The 14,739-nt window shown below is 55.9% G+C and overlaps 1 protein-coding gene across 3 annotated transcripts in view; it reads left to right on the forward strand.

Annotated features, from left to right (window-relative positions):
* The window catches only part of PRKCZ (protein kinase C zeta), a 92,871-nt gene that overhangs the window by 47,781 nt on the left and 30,351 nt on the right, over positions 1 to 14,739 (forward strand). For all 3 annotated transcript variants that reach the window (XM_032863179.1, XM_032863182.1, XM_032863180.1), the window contains one exon: positions 13,774 to 13,859. In XM_032863179.1, coding sequence (XP_032719070.1) covers positions 13,774 to 13,859 — 86 coding nt within the window. The remainder of the gene's footprint in view (positions 1 to 13,773; positions 13,860 to 14,739) is intronic.

Genomic DNA, 14,739 nt, shown 5'->3' on the forward strand with positions numbered 1-14,739 from the left:
GGAGGTGATGGCGTGCAGGGCTCCACCTCCAGCCCCTCTCCCATCCCCGGCGGCGGGGCGTGGTGCTGAAAGTTCCAGGCCTCCAGTCAGGCCTCAGTCTTTCTGGCGCCCCCAGCCCCGTCCTGCTGCTGGAGGGGGCGGGCGGGCCCCGAGTCATCTCAGAGCACGGAAGACCGTTCACCCCTCCAGAGGGCCAGGGGCTGTGGGAGGTCTGTGCCAGGAGCACACCTGTGATCAACGTGAATTCACTGCCCCTTCAGCTGGTGGGGAGTCCCTCCTACACGCCTTTCCCCACACTGCGGCTGTCGGAGGCTTTGGTTGGTGCCGGCAGAGCCGGCGGGAAGGGGCATCACATCGCGGCCTGGGGTTGCGTGTCCTGGTTGCCTCGGACTCCTCAGTACCTTCCTGCTTGCCTCGGGCTTCCCTCCGGGCCCACGTGGTGAAGTGCCTGTCCTCGCCCTCTGCCCAGTCTCAGAATCGGGGTGTTTAAAAATAACTTACTTGGCTGTACATCTTTCCCTTAAAGACTTTTATTTATGCGAGAGACAGAGAGCGAGCGTGCGCACGAGCAGGGGAGGAGGAGAGGGAGAGGCAGAAGCAGGCTTCCCGCTGAGCACCGTGCGGGGCTCCATCGCGGACCCGAGACCATGACCCGAGCCGAAGGCAGAGGCTTCACTGACTGAGCCCCCGGGCGCCCCGAGGCCACGTACCTCTTTTACGGATGTGTACGGGCCCTCTGTGTGTTTCGGACGAGTTCTTTGATCCTCACAGATTTGCTCCTGTGCTCGGCCGCTTGCCTGTTCATTCTTCTCATGAAGAAAATGGGACGTTGCGATCAGTGCTTTTCCTACCATGTTGAAGAAAGGCCTCTGTGCCCCAGGGGCCTGAACGTCCTCTCTTGGGCCAAGATCGAGAGCTTTCATTCTTCCCACGACTCTGGGCGGACGGGAGCTCCGTGCTGGTGTGGGGTGGCGGCCCAGCGCCGTTGCCTCCTTGCTGATAACCGTCCACCTAGGACCATTGGTTGAGGACCCAGCCCTTTCCCAGCACACTTCAGGGGCGCCCTTGTCATCACTCAGATGACTGTCTGTGTGGGGACCCGCTTCTGGACTTCTGCACCGTTGATCGTCGTACCAACATCACACTGCTTTAAATCAGCTCCAGTGACCGTGGATACCACGTGTTCTAAGTCCTCCGGCGTTGTTGTCCTCCAGGGTTAGCCCGGCTGCCCTCTGCCTTTTCCGTTTCTGTACGGATTTTCCAAGTGGCCTATAAGTTTCCAAAAACCCAGGGAGGCTGTTTGTCTTTAGTTCGGATCGCCTCTGAGTTCATAGGTCAGCGCAGGAGGACTGACGTCTTCAGGGCGGCGAGGCTTCCGAGCCCGCGCACCCGCGTGCCCTTCTTTCCATTCCCTCCGTGACGCTTTGCAGCCGTCCGTGCGGCCGCCCTGCACGGTTTCTGTCGCGCGCTTGCCCCGCGTTTCATTTTCAGTGCCGTCTTAAATGGCATTACCGCCACAGTCCTGTTTGCTGACTCGTATCAGGGAAGGGGCTTCCTACGGACTCGTCAAGCAGCCGCGCTAACCCCACGCGTTAACCCCGGGTCTTGTCTGCAGGTTCCCGTGGGTTTCCTAGGGCAGCGCTGGCCGCAGATCGGCTTACCTCCGCCTCTCCCACCCCGCAGCGCTCACCCCTCTGAAACAGTGTGGGACAGAAGTGGTGACTTTCCCTGTTAAGGACGGTCGTGGAAGGACTTTTTTTTTCCTTCGTAAACCCCCACCGTCAAATTCAGGCGGTCTTAGGCCTCGTTGAGAGTTTTGTCCTGAATTGTACCGGGTTTCATCAGATGCTTGTTTTCTTCATCCACCGACACACTCTTCTCTTTTATTCTGTTAATAAGGTGAATTGGGGGCACCTGGGCTGCTCCGTTGGTTAAGTGTCCAACTCTTGATTCAGGCTCGGGCTGTGATCTCGGGGTTGTGAGATCAAGCTCCACATCAAGACTCCTCGCCCGGGGGCGGGGGGTGGGGGTGGGGCGGTGTCCGCTTCTTTCCCTCTCCCTCTGCCCCTCCCCCCCGCTCGCACACAAGCCCTCTCTAACATAAATAAATAAAATCTTTTTTTAAAGGTGATTTAACTGATTGACTTTGACTGTCAGCCAACCCCGCATTCCCTTCCTGCACCCCATTTGGTTGTGATATATTACCTTTTCTACATTTTGCCAGATTCAGTTTGTTAATATTTTGTGTGGTGTTTTTGCAGCTGTATTTGTGAGAGAGATTGGCTTATAGTTCTCCCATGTCATTGTCAGAATTTAACTTGGAAGTATATTGGCCTCATAAAATTAAATAAGCTTTTTTTTTTAAATTCTTGAGACAATTTTACGTAAGATTGAGACTATTTCTAACTCAATTATTTGGAAGAATTCACCAGTAGAGTCCTGTAGGTCTGGAGTTTCCTTTGTGGGAGTGTTTTAAATTCTGTGTTTAATTTTTAAAATAGAAATCTGAGATTTTGTATGTCTTCTCTTGTTATCTTAAGTTGTGGTGTATTATTTTTAAAAATTGTTTATTTATTTATTTTGAGGAAGAGAGAAAGAGCACAAGCAGGGGGAGCAGCAGACAGAGGGAGAAGCAGGCTCCCCACCGAGCAAGGAGCTCAGCGTGGGGCTCCATCCCAGGACCCCAAGATCATGACGTGAGCCGAAGTCAGAAGCTTAACCCACTGAGCCACCCAGGCGCCCCTAAACCATTTTTAATAGCTGTAGATGTTATCAAATTATTAGGGATTTATCTCTTTTTTTTTTCTCTTTTTTTTTTATTTTGTTATTTTTTCATCATGTGTTTTGTACTGTATTAGACGCATACTGCTTTAGGGTCATGATATCTGCTTTTTGGATCGACGCTGTTACCATCATGAGAGGTTGCTATTTAAGATGGAAAATATCTTTAGCCTGGGAGTCTCCCCTGTGTGTACATGTGTTGGGGAGCAGGAAAACTTAGTGTTTATGTGTCATCCTTTTCCTTATAACTGTTCTGTGTCAGATTTTGCAAATGAATCGTACTAGCAGAAGTTAGTTGTTTTTAGTGTACGCTAGACAGTCCGTATCTTTTAACCGAAGCGTTTAGTCCATTTATATTCAACATCATACTGATATGTTACAGTTTAAATCTGCTATCTTTTTTTTTTTAAAGATTTTATTCATTTATTTGACAGACAAAGATCACAAGTAGGCAGAGATGCAGAGAGAGAGGAGGAAGCAGGTTCCCCGCTGAGCAGAGAGCCCAATGTGGGGGTCGATCCCAGGACCCTGGGGTCATGACCCGAGCCGAAGGCAGAAGCTTTAACCCACTGAGCCACCCAGACGCCCCTAAATCTGCTATCTTAATCATTTTACATCAACCCATCTGTTTCCTTTTGGCCTTCCTTTCTTGGCTACTTTTGATTTAGTCAAGTGTTACTCCACTTGCCCCCCTCCATTAGCTTTGTTAAATAATACTTCAAAAAATATTTTGTAAATACTCTGGCTGCCTTAGAAATTATGAAACATTCTTGGAACGTACCTTAAATATCTGTACTATTTCCCAGGTAAGACAAGGACCTTACAACACTTCAGTTATATGTAACCTCTGTCCGTCTTTATGGTGGTGGTGTTGTGTGTGAACATCACATGTATTTTGAACCTCACAAGTCATCATTAATATTGTTTTTAGGAGCAGCTGGGTGGCTCAGTAGGGGAGCATCCCACTCTGGATTTTGGCTCAGGTCATGATCTCAGGGTCAGAAGTTCATGTCCCGTGTCTGGTTCCGCGCTCATAGGGAGTCAGCTTGAAGACTCTCCCTCTCCCTCTGAGCCCCTCCTCCCCCCACCCCTCTGCCCCTCTTACTCTCTCCCCCCTCAAAATAAATAAATGAATCTTTTTTTTTTTTAAAGATTTTATTTATTTGACAGGCAGAGATCACAAGCAGGCAGAGAGGCAGGCAGAGAGAGAGGAGGAGACAGGCTCCCCGCGGAGCAGAGAGCCCGATGTGGGGCTCGATCCCAGGACCCTGAGATCATGACCTGAGCCGAAGGCAGAGGCTTAAACCACTGAGCCACCCAGGCGCCCCATAAATGAATCTTTTAAAAAAAAAATACCGTTTTGAACGGTACCCATTCCGATTTACCTGTTTATTTAACCTTCTAATGTGCTTCTTTTCTTCCTGCATGATTGTGCTAATGTCTGAGGCCATTTTTCTTCTGTCCAAAATACTTCCTTTAGTATTTGTTGTTGGCATAGATTTGCTGACAATTAATTGGTTTCTGTTTGTGTGAAAATGTCTTTATTTTGTGTTCATTTTTAAGGGCTGTTTTTCACCTGGTACACAGATGTAGGCCATAAGCATTGTTCTTTTAGCATTTCCGGTACCTTGTTTTCTGGCTGTTGTGATTTCTGTCGGAAAGTCACCTGTCGATCTTGTTGCCACGAAGGTAATGCTCGCGCGCGCTCTTTCTTCTCTTTCTGGCTGCTTTTAAAATGGTCTTTGTTCTTCTATTTTAGCAGCCCTGTGAAAGAGAGGGAGGTATTATTGAATTTATCCCAACTGAGGTTTGTAGAGCTTTTTTGGATGTAGGGCATAATGTCTTCTGTCTTTTTGGAAAATGTCCATCAGTATCTTTTCAACTACTGCCCTGTTCACTCTGCCTGCTTCCCCAGGACTCCATACCCACATCTTCTCACCATACCCATATGTCTCTTATGCTCTTTTCTGTCTTTTTTCCACATTGGCTTTCTTTACCGTCTGTGCTTCAATCTGGGTATTTTCTACTGAGGTGTCTTGTTTGGTCTAATCTGCTTTTAAATCCTTCTCCTGAATTACTGGTTTCAATTATCTGTTTGTTTGTTTGTTTGTTTTAAATTTCTGAAGTCCCAGGATATTTGGAGCCTCTCTTATTTTCTGTAGGTCTAGTTCAATGGTGAAATCTTCTCATCTTACTTTTGAAAAACATTTAGATATCTGGGTCGCCGGAGTCTGTATTGACTCTTCAGGACGCTTCTCTCTCGGCCCACCTGGTAATTTTTGATGCAATATCAGATACTGTGTTTGAAAAACTGTAGGCATTCCAAATGATGTTATTTTTCTCTTGAGAGGATTTAATTTTATTCTGGCAGATGGAATGTGGACAGATTACCTTGATTCAGCTCAAGTGGCTCCATTTCCCGTTTTCCTTGAATGTCTTTCAGTAATCTCAACCTGGAAGGTCTGGGGGCTTCCAGGACCCAAATCTCCAGCTGTTGTCTCCCGAGCACCATGAGTCAGCCAAAATCTCTACCTGGGCTGGCTTTTTTTTTTTTTTTTTTTCCACTTAGCAGCTGCTTTCTGCTTGGTTTCTTGGCCTCTTTCCTTGAATTTGTGTGCCCAGGGTTCAGCTGATGCCTCAACAGACCGACTCCCCCACAGCTTCCTTTTCTGAGGAGTCTTGAGAGATCCTCTCAGGCAGGGGTGACAGGGGCCTGGAGGCCAGAGCATCAGCCCAAAGGGGACTGTCCTCCAGCCTTAAGATCTCATAGGATTTGCCTGGCCAAGCTGTGGCCTCTCTTGGGACCGGTCCCCTTTCCTTCTTGTGTCTCCCTTTTGGAATGGGCTTGGCCATCCTAGGCCTGTCCCAGCATTGTGTTTTGGAAGCTCGTATCTTGTTTGGCCTCACAGGTTCACAGCTGGACTGGAATCCTGTCTCTGGGTGAAGGTTGCCTGATTGAGATCAGAATGTGCACGTCAGAGCTGATGCTAGAAGAGTTAAGACTTTGGGGGCTGTTGAGATGGAATGAGTGTGTTTTGCATGTGAGAAGGACTTGAATTTGGGGGAGGTGGCCAGGGGCAGAGTGTTACACGGACTGAATGTTGTCCCTCAGAACCAGAACTAACTGCAAATAGGACAGTGTTTGGAATGAGGCCTTGGGGAGGGGGATGGTTGAGGTCAGAGGGCAGGGCCCTCAGATGGGGTCACTGCCCTTATAAGGGCCAGTGGGCTGTCTCGGCCCGGGACACAGAGTGAGAAGGCCACCTTCACACCAGGAAGAGTCCTCTCAGCAGGACCGGCCCCGGCAGGCGTTCTGACCTCCGGCCCCAGCCTCCAGACGGTGAGAGCTCACTTTGAGTGTGTTTCCCCAGTCCCTGGTGGTATTGGTGTTGTCACAGCGTCTGGGCTGACCGAGACCTCCTTAGGCCTGGGTTGGCCTAGATGTCCTGGGCCCCAGTTTCTGTCTCCAGACGGGTGCCCACGAGCTGCCTGCGGGTCTTGCTCTCTGTTCGCAACCCCCCCCTCCAGAACTCATACCACAGCCTGAGGACACAAGGTGGGCCTGGTGACACATCCCTCCCCTCCCGCGTCTGTCGGCATTGCTCGCACATTTGCTTGCTGTTTTCCTGCTGTTGTGGTTCGTTCTTGGAGACGGAATTAGATTGAGGCCCCTCGGCTCCTGGTGCCAGCCCACGTCTTCAGGGCCCAGCTCCCCGTCTAAGCTGCCGCTTCCCGGGGCGCCAGGTGGTTCTGGTGCCCTCGTCGCCGAGGCTCTGCGCTCCCTGCCCAGGCGCTGGCCTTGGTCATGAGAGAGGCCCGGGTCCTGCTGCAGCGCTGGGCGCTGAGCAGCAACGAGCGCTTTTCCTTCTAAGTGAGTCCTTGGAGGGAATCCTCCCCGCAGAAAGGAGTCGCGTTCGGTGTGAATTTATTTATAGTAGGTTACTCGGAAGTTGGTGCCCATTTTTCCACAGAAGCTTTGTGAAATATTGGTTAGCCGTTTCATTAAAACTTGATTTGGACCATGAAAAGTTAAGGTATCTGTGATAAAATGATTGGAAGTTTGGACTGTTGGGGGCGCCGGGGAGGGTGGGGGTGGCGCGGGGTTCAGGAGGAGCCCCGCGTCGGGCTCCCTGCTCCATGGGAGTCTGCTTCTCCCTCTGCCTGCCACTCCCCGTGCTTGTGCTTTCTCTCTCTCTGACAAATAAATAAATAAAAGCTTAAAAAAAAGAAAAAGAAAGTTGAACTGTTAAATCCCTCCCCCTTAAAACTAACCTCGTAGGACTGGTGTTCTTAAGGGGTGCTGACAGCATTTGGTGAGGGAGGGGCAGCTCTGAGGAGCCCCTGGGAGGGCCTCGACCCTCTCCGCGACCCTCTCCCTGGGCAGGCAGCGCCGTGGTGCTGGGTGACTGCTCGGTGGGTTCTGCATGCACGGCGCCGCTAGCCCCTCCCAGCCCCGGCTCTGGTCGGGGGCTCTGTAGGCGAGCAACTCTCATTTTAAAAAGTCAGCAGCCTGGGTGGCTCAGTGGGTTAAGCCTCTGCCTTCAGCTCAGGTCGTGATCTCAGGGTCCTGGGATCGAGCCCCGCATCGGGCTCTCTGCTCAGCGGGGAGCCTGCTTCCCCCTCTCTCTCTGCCTGCCTCTCTGCCTACTTGTGATCTCTCTCTGTCAAATAAATAAAAAAAAAAAAAAAAAAAAAAAAGTCAGCAGCCGGATCCCCAGGCACGTGCCGGCACACGCCTGCTCGCCACACCAGGTTTCTTAGCGCGCGGGAATCAGACATCGGCTTCGAAAGCAGGGGACCTGTGTTTGCACGGGCCCTCCCGCGGGCCGTCCCGTCCACGCCTGTCTGTCCTCTATGGGGCCTTTTCCTCTTGAGGGAGAAGTGGCATCCCATCCCCTTCCCCACCCACTGACCGCGTCCTTCACGGCGTGTCAGCCCCCCCCCCCCCTGGCATCCTGGCTCCCCCCGCTCTGCCGTTGTGGCCTCGCGGAGCACGTGCCCCATGCCCACCCTGGCTGCTGGGGAAGGGGCCAGTGGGAAGCCCTGAAGGGGATGCGGAGCCTCAAGGACCGTGTCCCCGCCGCTGGCATGGGGGCATCACGCTAGGAGACGCGTGGCAGGGTGGCTGCACGCTGGGCCTGGAGAGATGGGAACCTAGTGCCGTCCCCCTTCCCCTCAGTGGAGAGGCTCACCATTGCGTGGTCTCTGCAGTCCCAGCTGTAATCCACAGTGCGCCCGCAGGTCAGCCCCAGGATTTAGCCCGGAGCCTGGGCTACCTCGCCGCTGCTGGGTGGCTGTGCGGGCAGGTGCGGCAGACCGCGGGGGCCACAGCAGATGGGCCACGTGCCCTGAGGGAGGCCCCCACAGAGTGTGTCTGGAGAGGCGGGCTTGTGTTCGGGGACGTCCCTCTGTGGCACCTGCTCGTTGCAGGCCTGGGACGGGAGCCACGGCTGGGTCCCCTCAGGGACTCAGGGACGGCGTGTTTGTCCACACTCTCCATTGTCCTCTGGAGCCTCCCAGCCAGGGTGCCCACCGGGCTTCCCCACGGCTCCAGGTCCCTCCCCGGCAGCCAGACTGAGGTCAGGACCCCACCCAAACCCCAGCCTGCTGGTCCTAGGAGGTCACGTGGGTGGAATGTGCATTTGGCGAGAACAGGGGGTCCTGGAGCAAGTGTTCTCTGAACCCCAGCCCCGGCGGACGATGTGACACAGCTGGGCCCTGCAGGAGCACCGGCCACCACCTTTCTGCCCCGGCACGCACGTCTCTGCACAGTCCTGGAGGACCGAGGGACCGGCCTGTCTTAGCCGTCCTAGCCCTGGCAATGTGTCCTTTGTCTTACTGTTTCGTGTCAGATACTTGCCCAGAATGAGCCAGGCTGAGCCTTGTACTGAGGAGAACCGCTCAGAGAGCCCGCGGTCCCTGCCCCCGGGGGCACAGAGTCCAGTCAGAGCCGCCGTCCGGCAGGCAGCGAGGAAGCTGGTAGGCGGCGGCACCCCCTCTGCCCTGGGCCCCTGCTCTCGGCCGCACTCCACTTCCCACCCTTTGGCCCGAAGCCACCTCACCAGCTCCTTGCCCCCGCTTGGGGCCGGGTCACTCAGCGGTTCACCCCCCCGGGTGGGCGGCATGGGACAGTCCCCACGCGGTGCGCCCCGACGTATGCCGCATCCGGGCAGCACTCCCCCAGGTGGGGCTCTGCGGCCGTCCTCGCGGCGTGGTGCGGGGCTGTGCTGCTCACCCTGGCCCGTGGCCCGTGGCCCGTGGCCCGTGAACAGCGAGCGAGAGGCTTTGCGGGCCACGCTGCCCTGCCCCGGAACTCGGGCACAGCCCACGCTCGTCCCCGTGTCTGCGGGCCGCGGGGTTTCTTCACACTGTCGCTCCACGCGCTCCTCTTGTCAGAGCCCTCGAGACGCAGCATTGCCATAGAAACTGAGCTCGTTAAAATTCCCTGTGGCCTCCTAATTATAGAATTTCAAAGACAAGCGAAGAGCTTCTTCCAAGGGTTGGAGTTGATGCCGGGGGGAGGGGGAGAGCAGCCCACGCGCCCCGGGCGCTGCTGCGAGCTGCCCAGGCTTCGCCGTGGCGCCCAGGCCAGAGCGCGGGCGCCCGGGAAGGCCCCTGGCGGCACACGGACCTCAGAGCGCGGCCTTGACCGCACAGCCGAGGCTGAACGTCAGACCCGACGGGACTCTGGGCAGCTGCCTTGTGCCGCAGGCAGGGCCCTGACCCCCCCTCCATGGACCCCTTTCCTGCGGGTGCTGAAATCAGCGGGCAAGAAGGGGATGCGCAGTGGGGGCGCAGAGCCAGCGCCGTTCCCAGAGCACCCACCCCTGCTGCACACGCGTGCTCTCTGAGGACATGTGTTCTTTTCTTTCCCCATTTACACGGCGGTTGTCACTTCAAATCAGGAATAGGGGCTGTGACTTTCCAGGCAGAAACCCAGAATCTGCTAACGTGACAGTTGTTGGAGCTGGTGGCCTATAAGGCGGATGGCCCTGGCCTGCCAGGGCAGAGGATGGCGGGCCTCCGCTGAGCTCAGGAAGGCCGAGTGGGCCCCATCCCGCTGCATCCAGCCCTGCACTTAGGGAACCTTCTGGTAAACAGTCTGACGTTCGAAAGTTTTGGGGGTTTGGTGGCTGCCGTGGTGGGAATGTGGGTTTTTCAGGAAAGGTGCTCAGTTAATTCAGAAGTTAAGGAGGTGAGGGGCGCCTGGGGGGCTCAGTCAGTGAAGCTTCTGCCTTCGGCTCAGGTCGTGATCTTGGGGTCCTGGGAAGGAGCCCCTCAGCAGGGAGCCTGCTTCTTCCTCTCCCTGTGCCTGCTGCTCCCCCTGCTTGTGCTCTCTCGCTCTCAAATAAATAAATAAAATCTTAAAAAAATTAGGGAGGTGGTAATCCCAGTCCAGTCTTGAGAGAAACAGCAGGCAGACCCCAGGAGGGGGGCACTCGACCCAGCGTCTGACCCGCTCTCCTCAGTGTCAGCAGGGTCATCCAGCCAGGGACGTGGGGAAACAGCCACCACCGAAAGGGGCCTGGGCAAACGGGGCAAAGGGCTGTGTGGGGTTCTGGGTGGCATCTGGGTCTGAACGAGGGCGGCAGGGAGACGCTAAGGAAGTCTGAGTAGAGTATGTGCCCGGTCATGGCCACACGTCAGTATTGCTCCACGAGTCGTAACAAACGTGCCGCACGCCCGTGGGAGGACGCGGGCCGTGCACGCTGTGGGCTCCCGTGCCCTCGCCGCAGTGTTCCCAAAGTCTGGAAGCGTCCTGAGCCGTGAAGTGTATGGGGGCTGCTGGCTCCGGCTGGAGTTTAGGCAACAGCCGTGGTGTTCATCTCCGTCTTGACAATATATCAGTGGAAGTCAGGTGTCACAGGAGGGAAGCTGCGGGCAGGTGACGTGGGATCTCTCTGTAGTGTCTTTGAACTTTCTGTAAATCTGAATAAATTGCGTGTGTGTGTATTACACATAGATATTTTATAAGTGAAGGTTGTCCCGCTGCCCCTTCTGGTTCTTTGTGACTCACGACGGCTGCTTTCCAGGCAGTGGCCTGGCATGGATCGGACACCCCAGGAAGGGGCGGTGCTCCCTGCCCTTGCCCGAGGCCATGCCACGGCCATGGTGCCTTGCCGGGGTCTGCAAAGCCAGGGGCTTTGCAAACGCCATCCTGTCTCTGCGTAGGGTGGGGATAAAGGTAAACACTGTCTTAGAGACCTCGTGTCAGTCGGGGGTGTCCAGAGAAAGAACCAGTAGGGTGTGTGTATAGAGGAAAGAGCTCTGTGTTAAGGAGCCAGCCCATGCAGTTAGGGAGATGGGCAGATCCAAAATCTGAGGACAGGTCGGCGGTCTGCAGACCCAAGAGCCCGAGCTTCAGTTCAAGTTGAAAGTCTGGCCGCCGCAGGCAGAGTTCCCTCCTACTCGGGGATGCCCGTCATTTGCTCTAGTCAGGCCTTCAGTTGATTGGATGAGGCCCACCTATGTCACGGAGGTCAGTCTGCCTCACTCCAGGTCCACTGGTTTAAATGTCAGGCCCCTCCGGAGATGCCCGTGGGGCTCCTGAGTGGCTCTGGTGCTTGAGTTTCTGACTCTTGATCTCAGCTGAGGTCTTGATCTCGGGGTTGTGAGTTCAGGCTTTGCAATGAGCTCTGCACGGGCGTGGAGACTACTTAAAAAACAAACAGATAAAAACAAAGCAAAAGAAACACCCTCCCGGAAACATCCAGAACAGCCCTTGGCTGCCCGTCTGGGCTCCGCGGCCCAGCCCTGCTGACACAGAGTGAACCCCCGCGTCAACTGCGGCACCCACACACGTTTCCTCGAAGCCACACTCCACCGACAGCAGGGAGGTCACACTTCTGCCTAAGGTGACGGGGCAGGCAGATGGGTGGACAGGACCCAGCCCCGGGAGTGTTTTCGTGGACCTCCTGGCAACCAGCAGTGGCCCCGTGGACTGCCCGTGGGCAGGACCCGCAGCAGGGGACAGGGCCTTTCTTTGGCTACTTAGAGCTTTGTTTCATTTTTAAATTTGATATACTTTATTTAAAATTGAATTCAGCACCTGCTCCCGGGGGTGTCCCCCCTGCTTCAACACCCCCCCAAAAAGGTTCAAATGAGTCCTTAAAGAAGATGTGTCAGAGGGAGACATCCAAAATCACTTGTAGCACACTGTTGCTGCCTGCGGCCCCTCCCACGGCTTTTACAGTTTTACCTGTTTCTGTCTAGCGCGGCTGTGGGGCACTTGCGAGGCGTGTCACTCGCGAACCTACAGAGCACGGGGTAGCGGACACGTGTGGCCCAGCGGCCAGTGGGATAGAGCCTCACCAGCGCCCGCCCGCCCGGGGCGCCCCCAGAGGCCACACCATCCCGAACCTGGCACTGGTCTAACACTTCCTAGAACACCTTCACCTCCTCAGACAGTGAGTCCCCCTCCAGTGCTCTGGGCCTGCGGGGCCGCGTGCAGCCCTGGGTCTTGTCCCCTCAGTGCTCCCCCTCTTACCCTTGGCCTCTGCTAGGGCATCTTTGTGCTTCTTACTTCGGGTGGCTCTAACAGGTTGGGAGGCTGTCTGGTCGGGTGTATATGTAGGTTTCCCTGTGGTGTGTGCGCTGGGCACAAGAAAACCAGCGTGTTGGCACCAGGGTGTCCCCAGCAGGCCAGCTTAGCTCCCCCTGTGTCTCTCTGTCCCTCCGTCTGTGTCTGTCACTCAGTGACCTCTCTGCAGGAAGGCTGGGGGTTGTGAATGCCACATGCAGGGAGGGTCGGGGGCATGCCTGGGGATGTGGGGACGGTCAGTCCTGTGGACATCAGCATGGACCTGCCTCCCCCACCAGCCTTCCCCCAGATCAAGCCAGGTAGGCTGGAAGGGCTGGATATGGCAGGACACACCGATCATCTGGACAAAGGCCCTGGGCATCATCAGGGACTCCTTAGAGCTGAGGGCCAAACGGACTGAGGGTGGTCCTGGTGTCCCGTGGCGTCCAGGTGTGAACTTGCAGGCGGCAGAGCAGGAGCTGAGGGCTGGCGCCACCTCCTCCCACGTGTCCCTGCTTACGTCTCGGTGCTGCCTCAGAGTCTGTGGCTGGAAACCTCTGAGGAGTCCTGGGCGATGTGTGGGCCTCTGCCAGCCCCCCAGCTGCCCACCACTGGGGCCTCCTGCCGCAGAAGAATCCAGACATCTTGTTTCTCACTCAGTCTCCCGTTTAAAGGGAGGGAAGCGGGCTCTCTGGTGGCCGTGACCTGATTTCAGCAGGGTCCAGCCAGAGCTGGTGATTTGCTTGTTTTAAAAACATTTCGTTGGTCTCCACATTGGTGTGCATTCGTGGCACTTCCACAACTCGTGAAAGTGGCTTTCAGTGTGGGACTTTGCAAAAGCACAAAGCTGCTCGTTGTGTCCTGAGTATTTTGTTTGTACTGGTGTTTGCTTCAGAGCATTTGGAAGGAGAAAGTTACGAGCATGTTTGGGGAAGAACGAAACCGACGGTTCTAGTTAAATGCGTAATTCCGGCTTTTTTGGTTAGCGGCGTCCTTCTTACGAGTTTGGATTCTGGAACGCCGTTTTTGAAAGCGACACGCTTGGTAACCTTGGACTCAGCGTAAGGGCTTGGTGTGTCTGCCTCACCTCTGCCCCGAGAGCTGTCGGGCGGGGGTCTCTCGTGTGCGGGTGGACAGGACGCCTGGCTGCACGTCAGGCTGACCGTGGACTCTGTGTGGCAGCTGCAGCCCCTCCGTGGATGGTGAGGCACAAGCTCACAGCCCGTGTGCACCGCACCCTGTGTGGAAAGGGGGCCTGGTTTCCAGGCCCAGAGGGAAGGAGGGTGGAAAGGAAAACAGGGAGGCGGGCTTGGAAGTGCACTGGCCTCCGATGACGTCCCAGGCGGACCCTCACGGGGGCCGCCCAGCTGCTGTCCCTGCTCCAGGGCGGCCGTCCCCGCGGGCACCTCAGGTGGGGTGGGGCTGGCAGGCTGCTGGACTGTTTCCTTACTCCTCTCTCTTGTCCCCCCCAGAATCCATCTACCGCCGCGGAGCCAGAAGATGGAGGAAGCTGTACCGCGCCAACGGCCATCTCTTCCAGGCCAAGCGCTTTAACAGGGTGAGTGCCGCCCCTCGGCCCCCAGCTCCCGGGCTGTCACCGCCCGGCCTGCACTGCCCTCACCAGCGAAGAGAAAGGTGGGGACACTTGCTGCTGAGAGTGCCACACAAGCCCGTTCCAGAAGCACCGGGCCTTTTCTGCACGTGGTGGCTGCCTGGCGAGTATGGGGGTGTGTCTCCGTGTTGCTCTGCTGGTCCAGGTCGGGCCGCCCCTGCGTGGGGCGCGGGAGCGTCAAGGTCCTAGCTTGCTTGTGGTCGAACGTGGGTCTGCAGATTTGACCGATGACGCTGGCGCGCACGTTGTGCATCTCCTGTGAGCCCCGGGACCCCGACCGCCCCATGTCTGCCACACACATGGCTCCCGGCCCGTGCTTTCCATCCTTTCTCTTCAGGATGCGCTTCTGTTCTCTAGAAGTGATGCAATTCCGGTGGCTTTGGGATCGTCCCACTTCACAGTGGAAGGGGAGGTGCCTGCAGGGGTCTCACTGGCCAAAGACCTTCGTGTCCCAGGGCGGCCGGAGCAAAGCCCTGCAGACCTGGGACAGAAGTTCCTTCTCTCCCCATTCTGGAGCCAGAGGTCCAAAACCAAGGTGTACACAGGGCTGTGCTCCTTCGGTGGCCCTAGGAAGGGTCCTTCCTGCTGCTGCAGCCCCACGTCTGCTCTGTCCTCCCATGGCCTCTGCGCTCTCCAAGGTCAACAGGCATGCTTAGGGCCTGCCAGTCCACTGGGACTTCATTTTAACGGTACATCTACGAAAATTCTTTTTCCAAATGAGGTCACATTTGGGGGTCCCAAGGGGACACGAATTCGAGGGACACCATTCAGCCCACTCCTGTAGACAAGCACATGTGCCCCTGAGGGCCTTTGCACGTGCTGAGAC

This window comes from Lontra canadensis, unplaced genomic scaffold (genome assembly GCF_010015895.1).
Source record: "Lontra canadensis isolate GAN:19392208 unplaced genomic scaffold, GSC_riverotter_1.0 scaffold25, whole genome shotgun sequence".
NCBI classification, from domain to species: Eukaryota; Metazoa; Chordata; class Mammalia; order Carnivora; family Mustelidae; genus Lontra; species Lontra canadensis.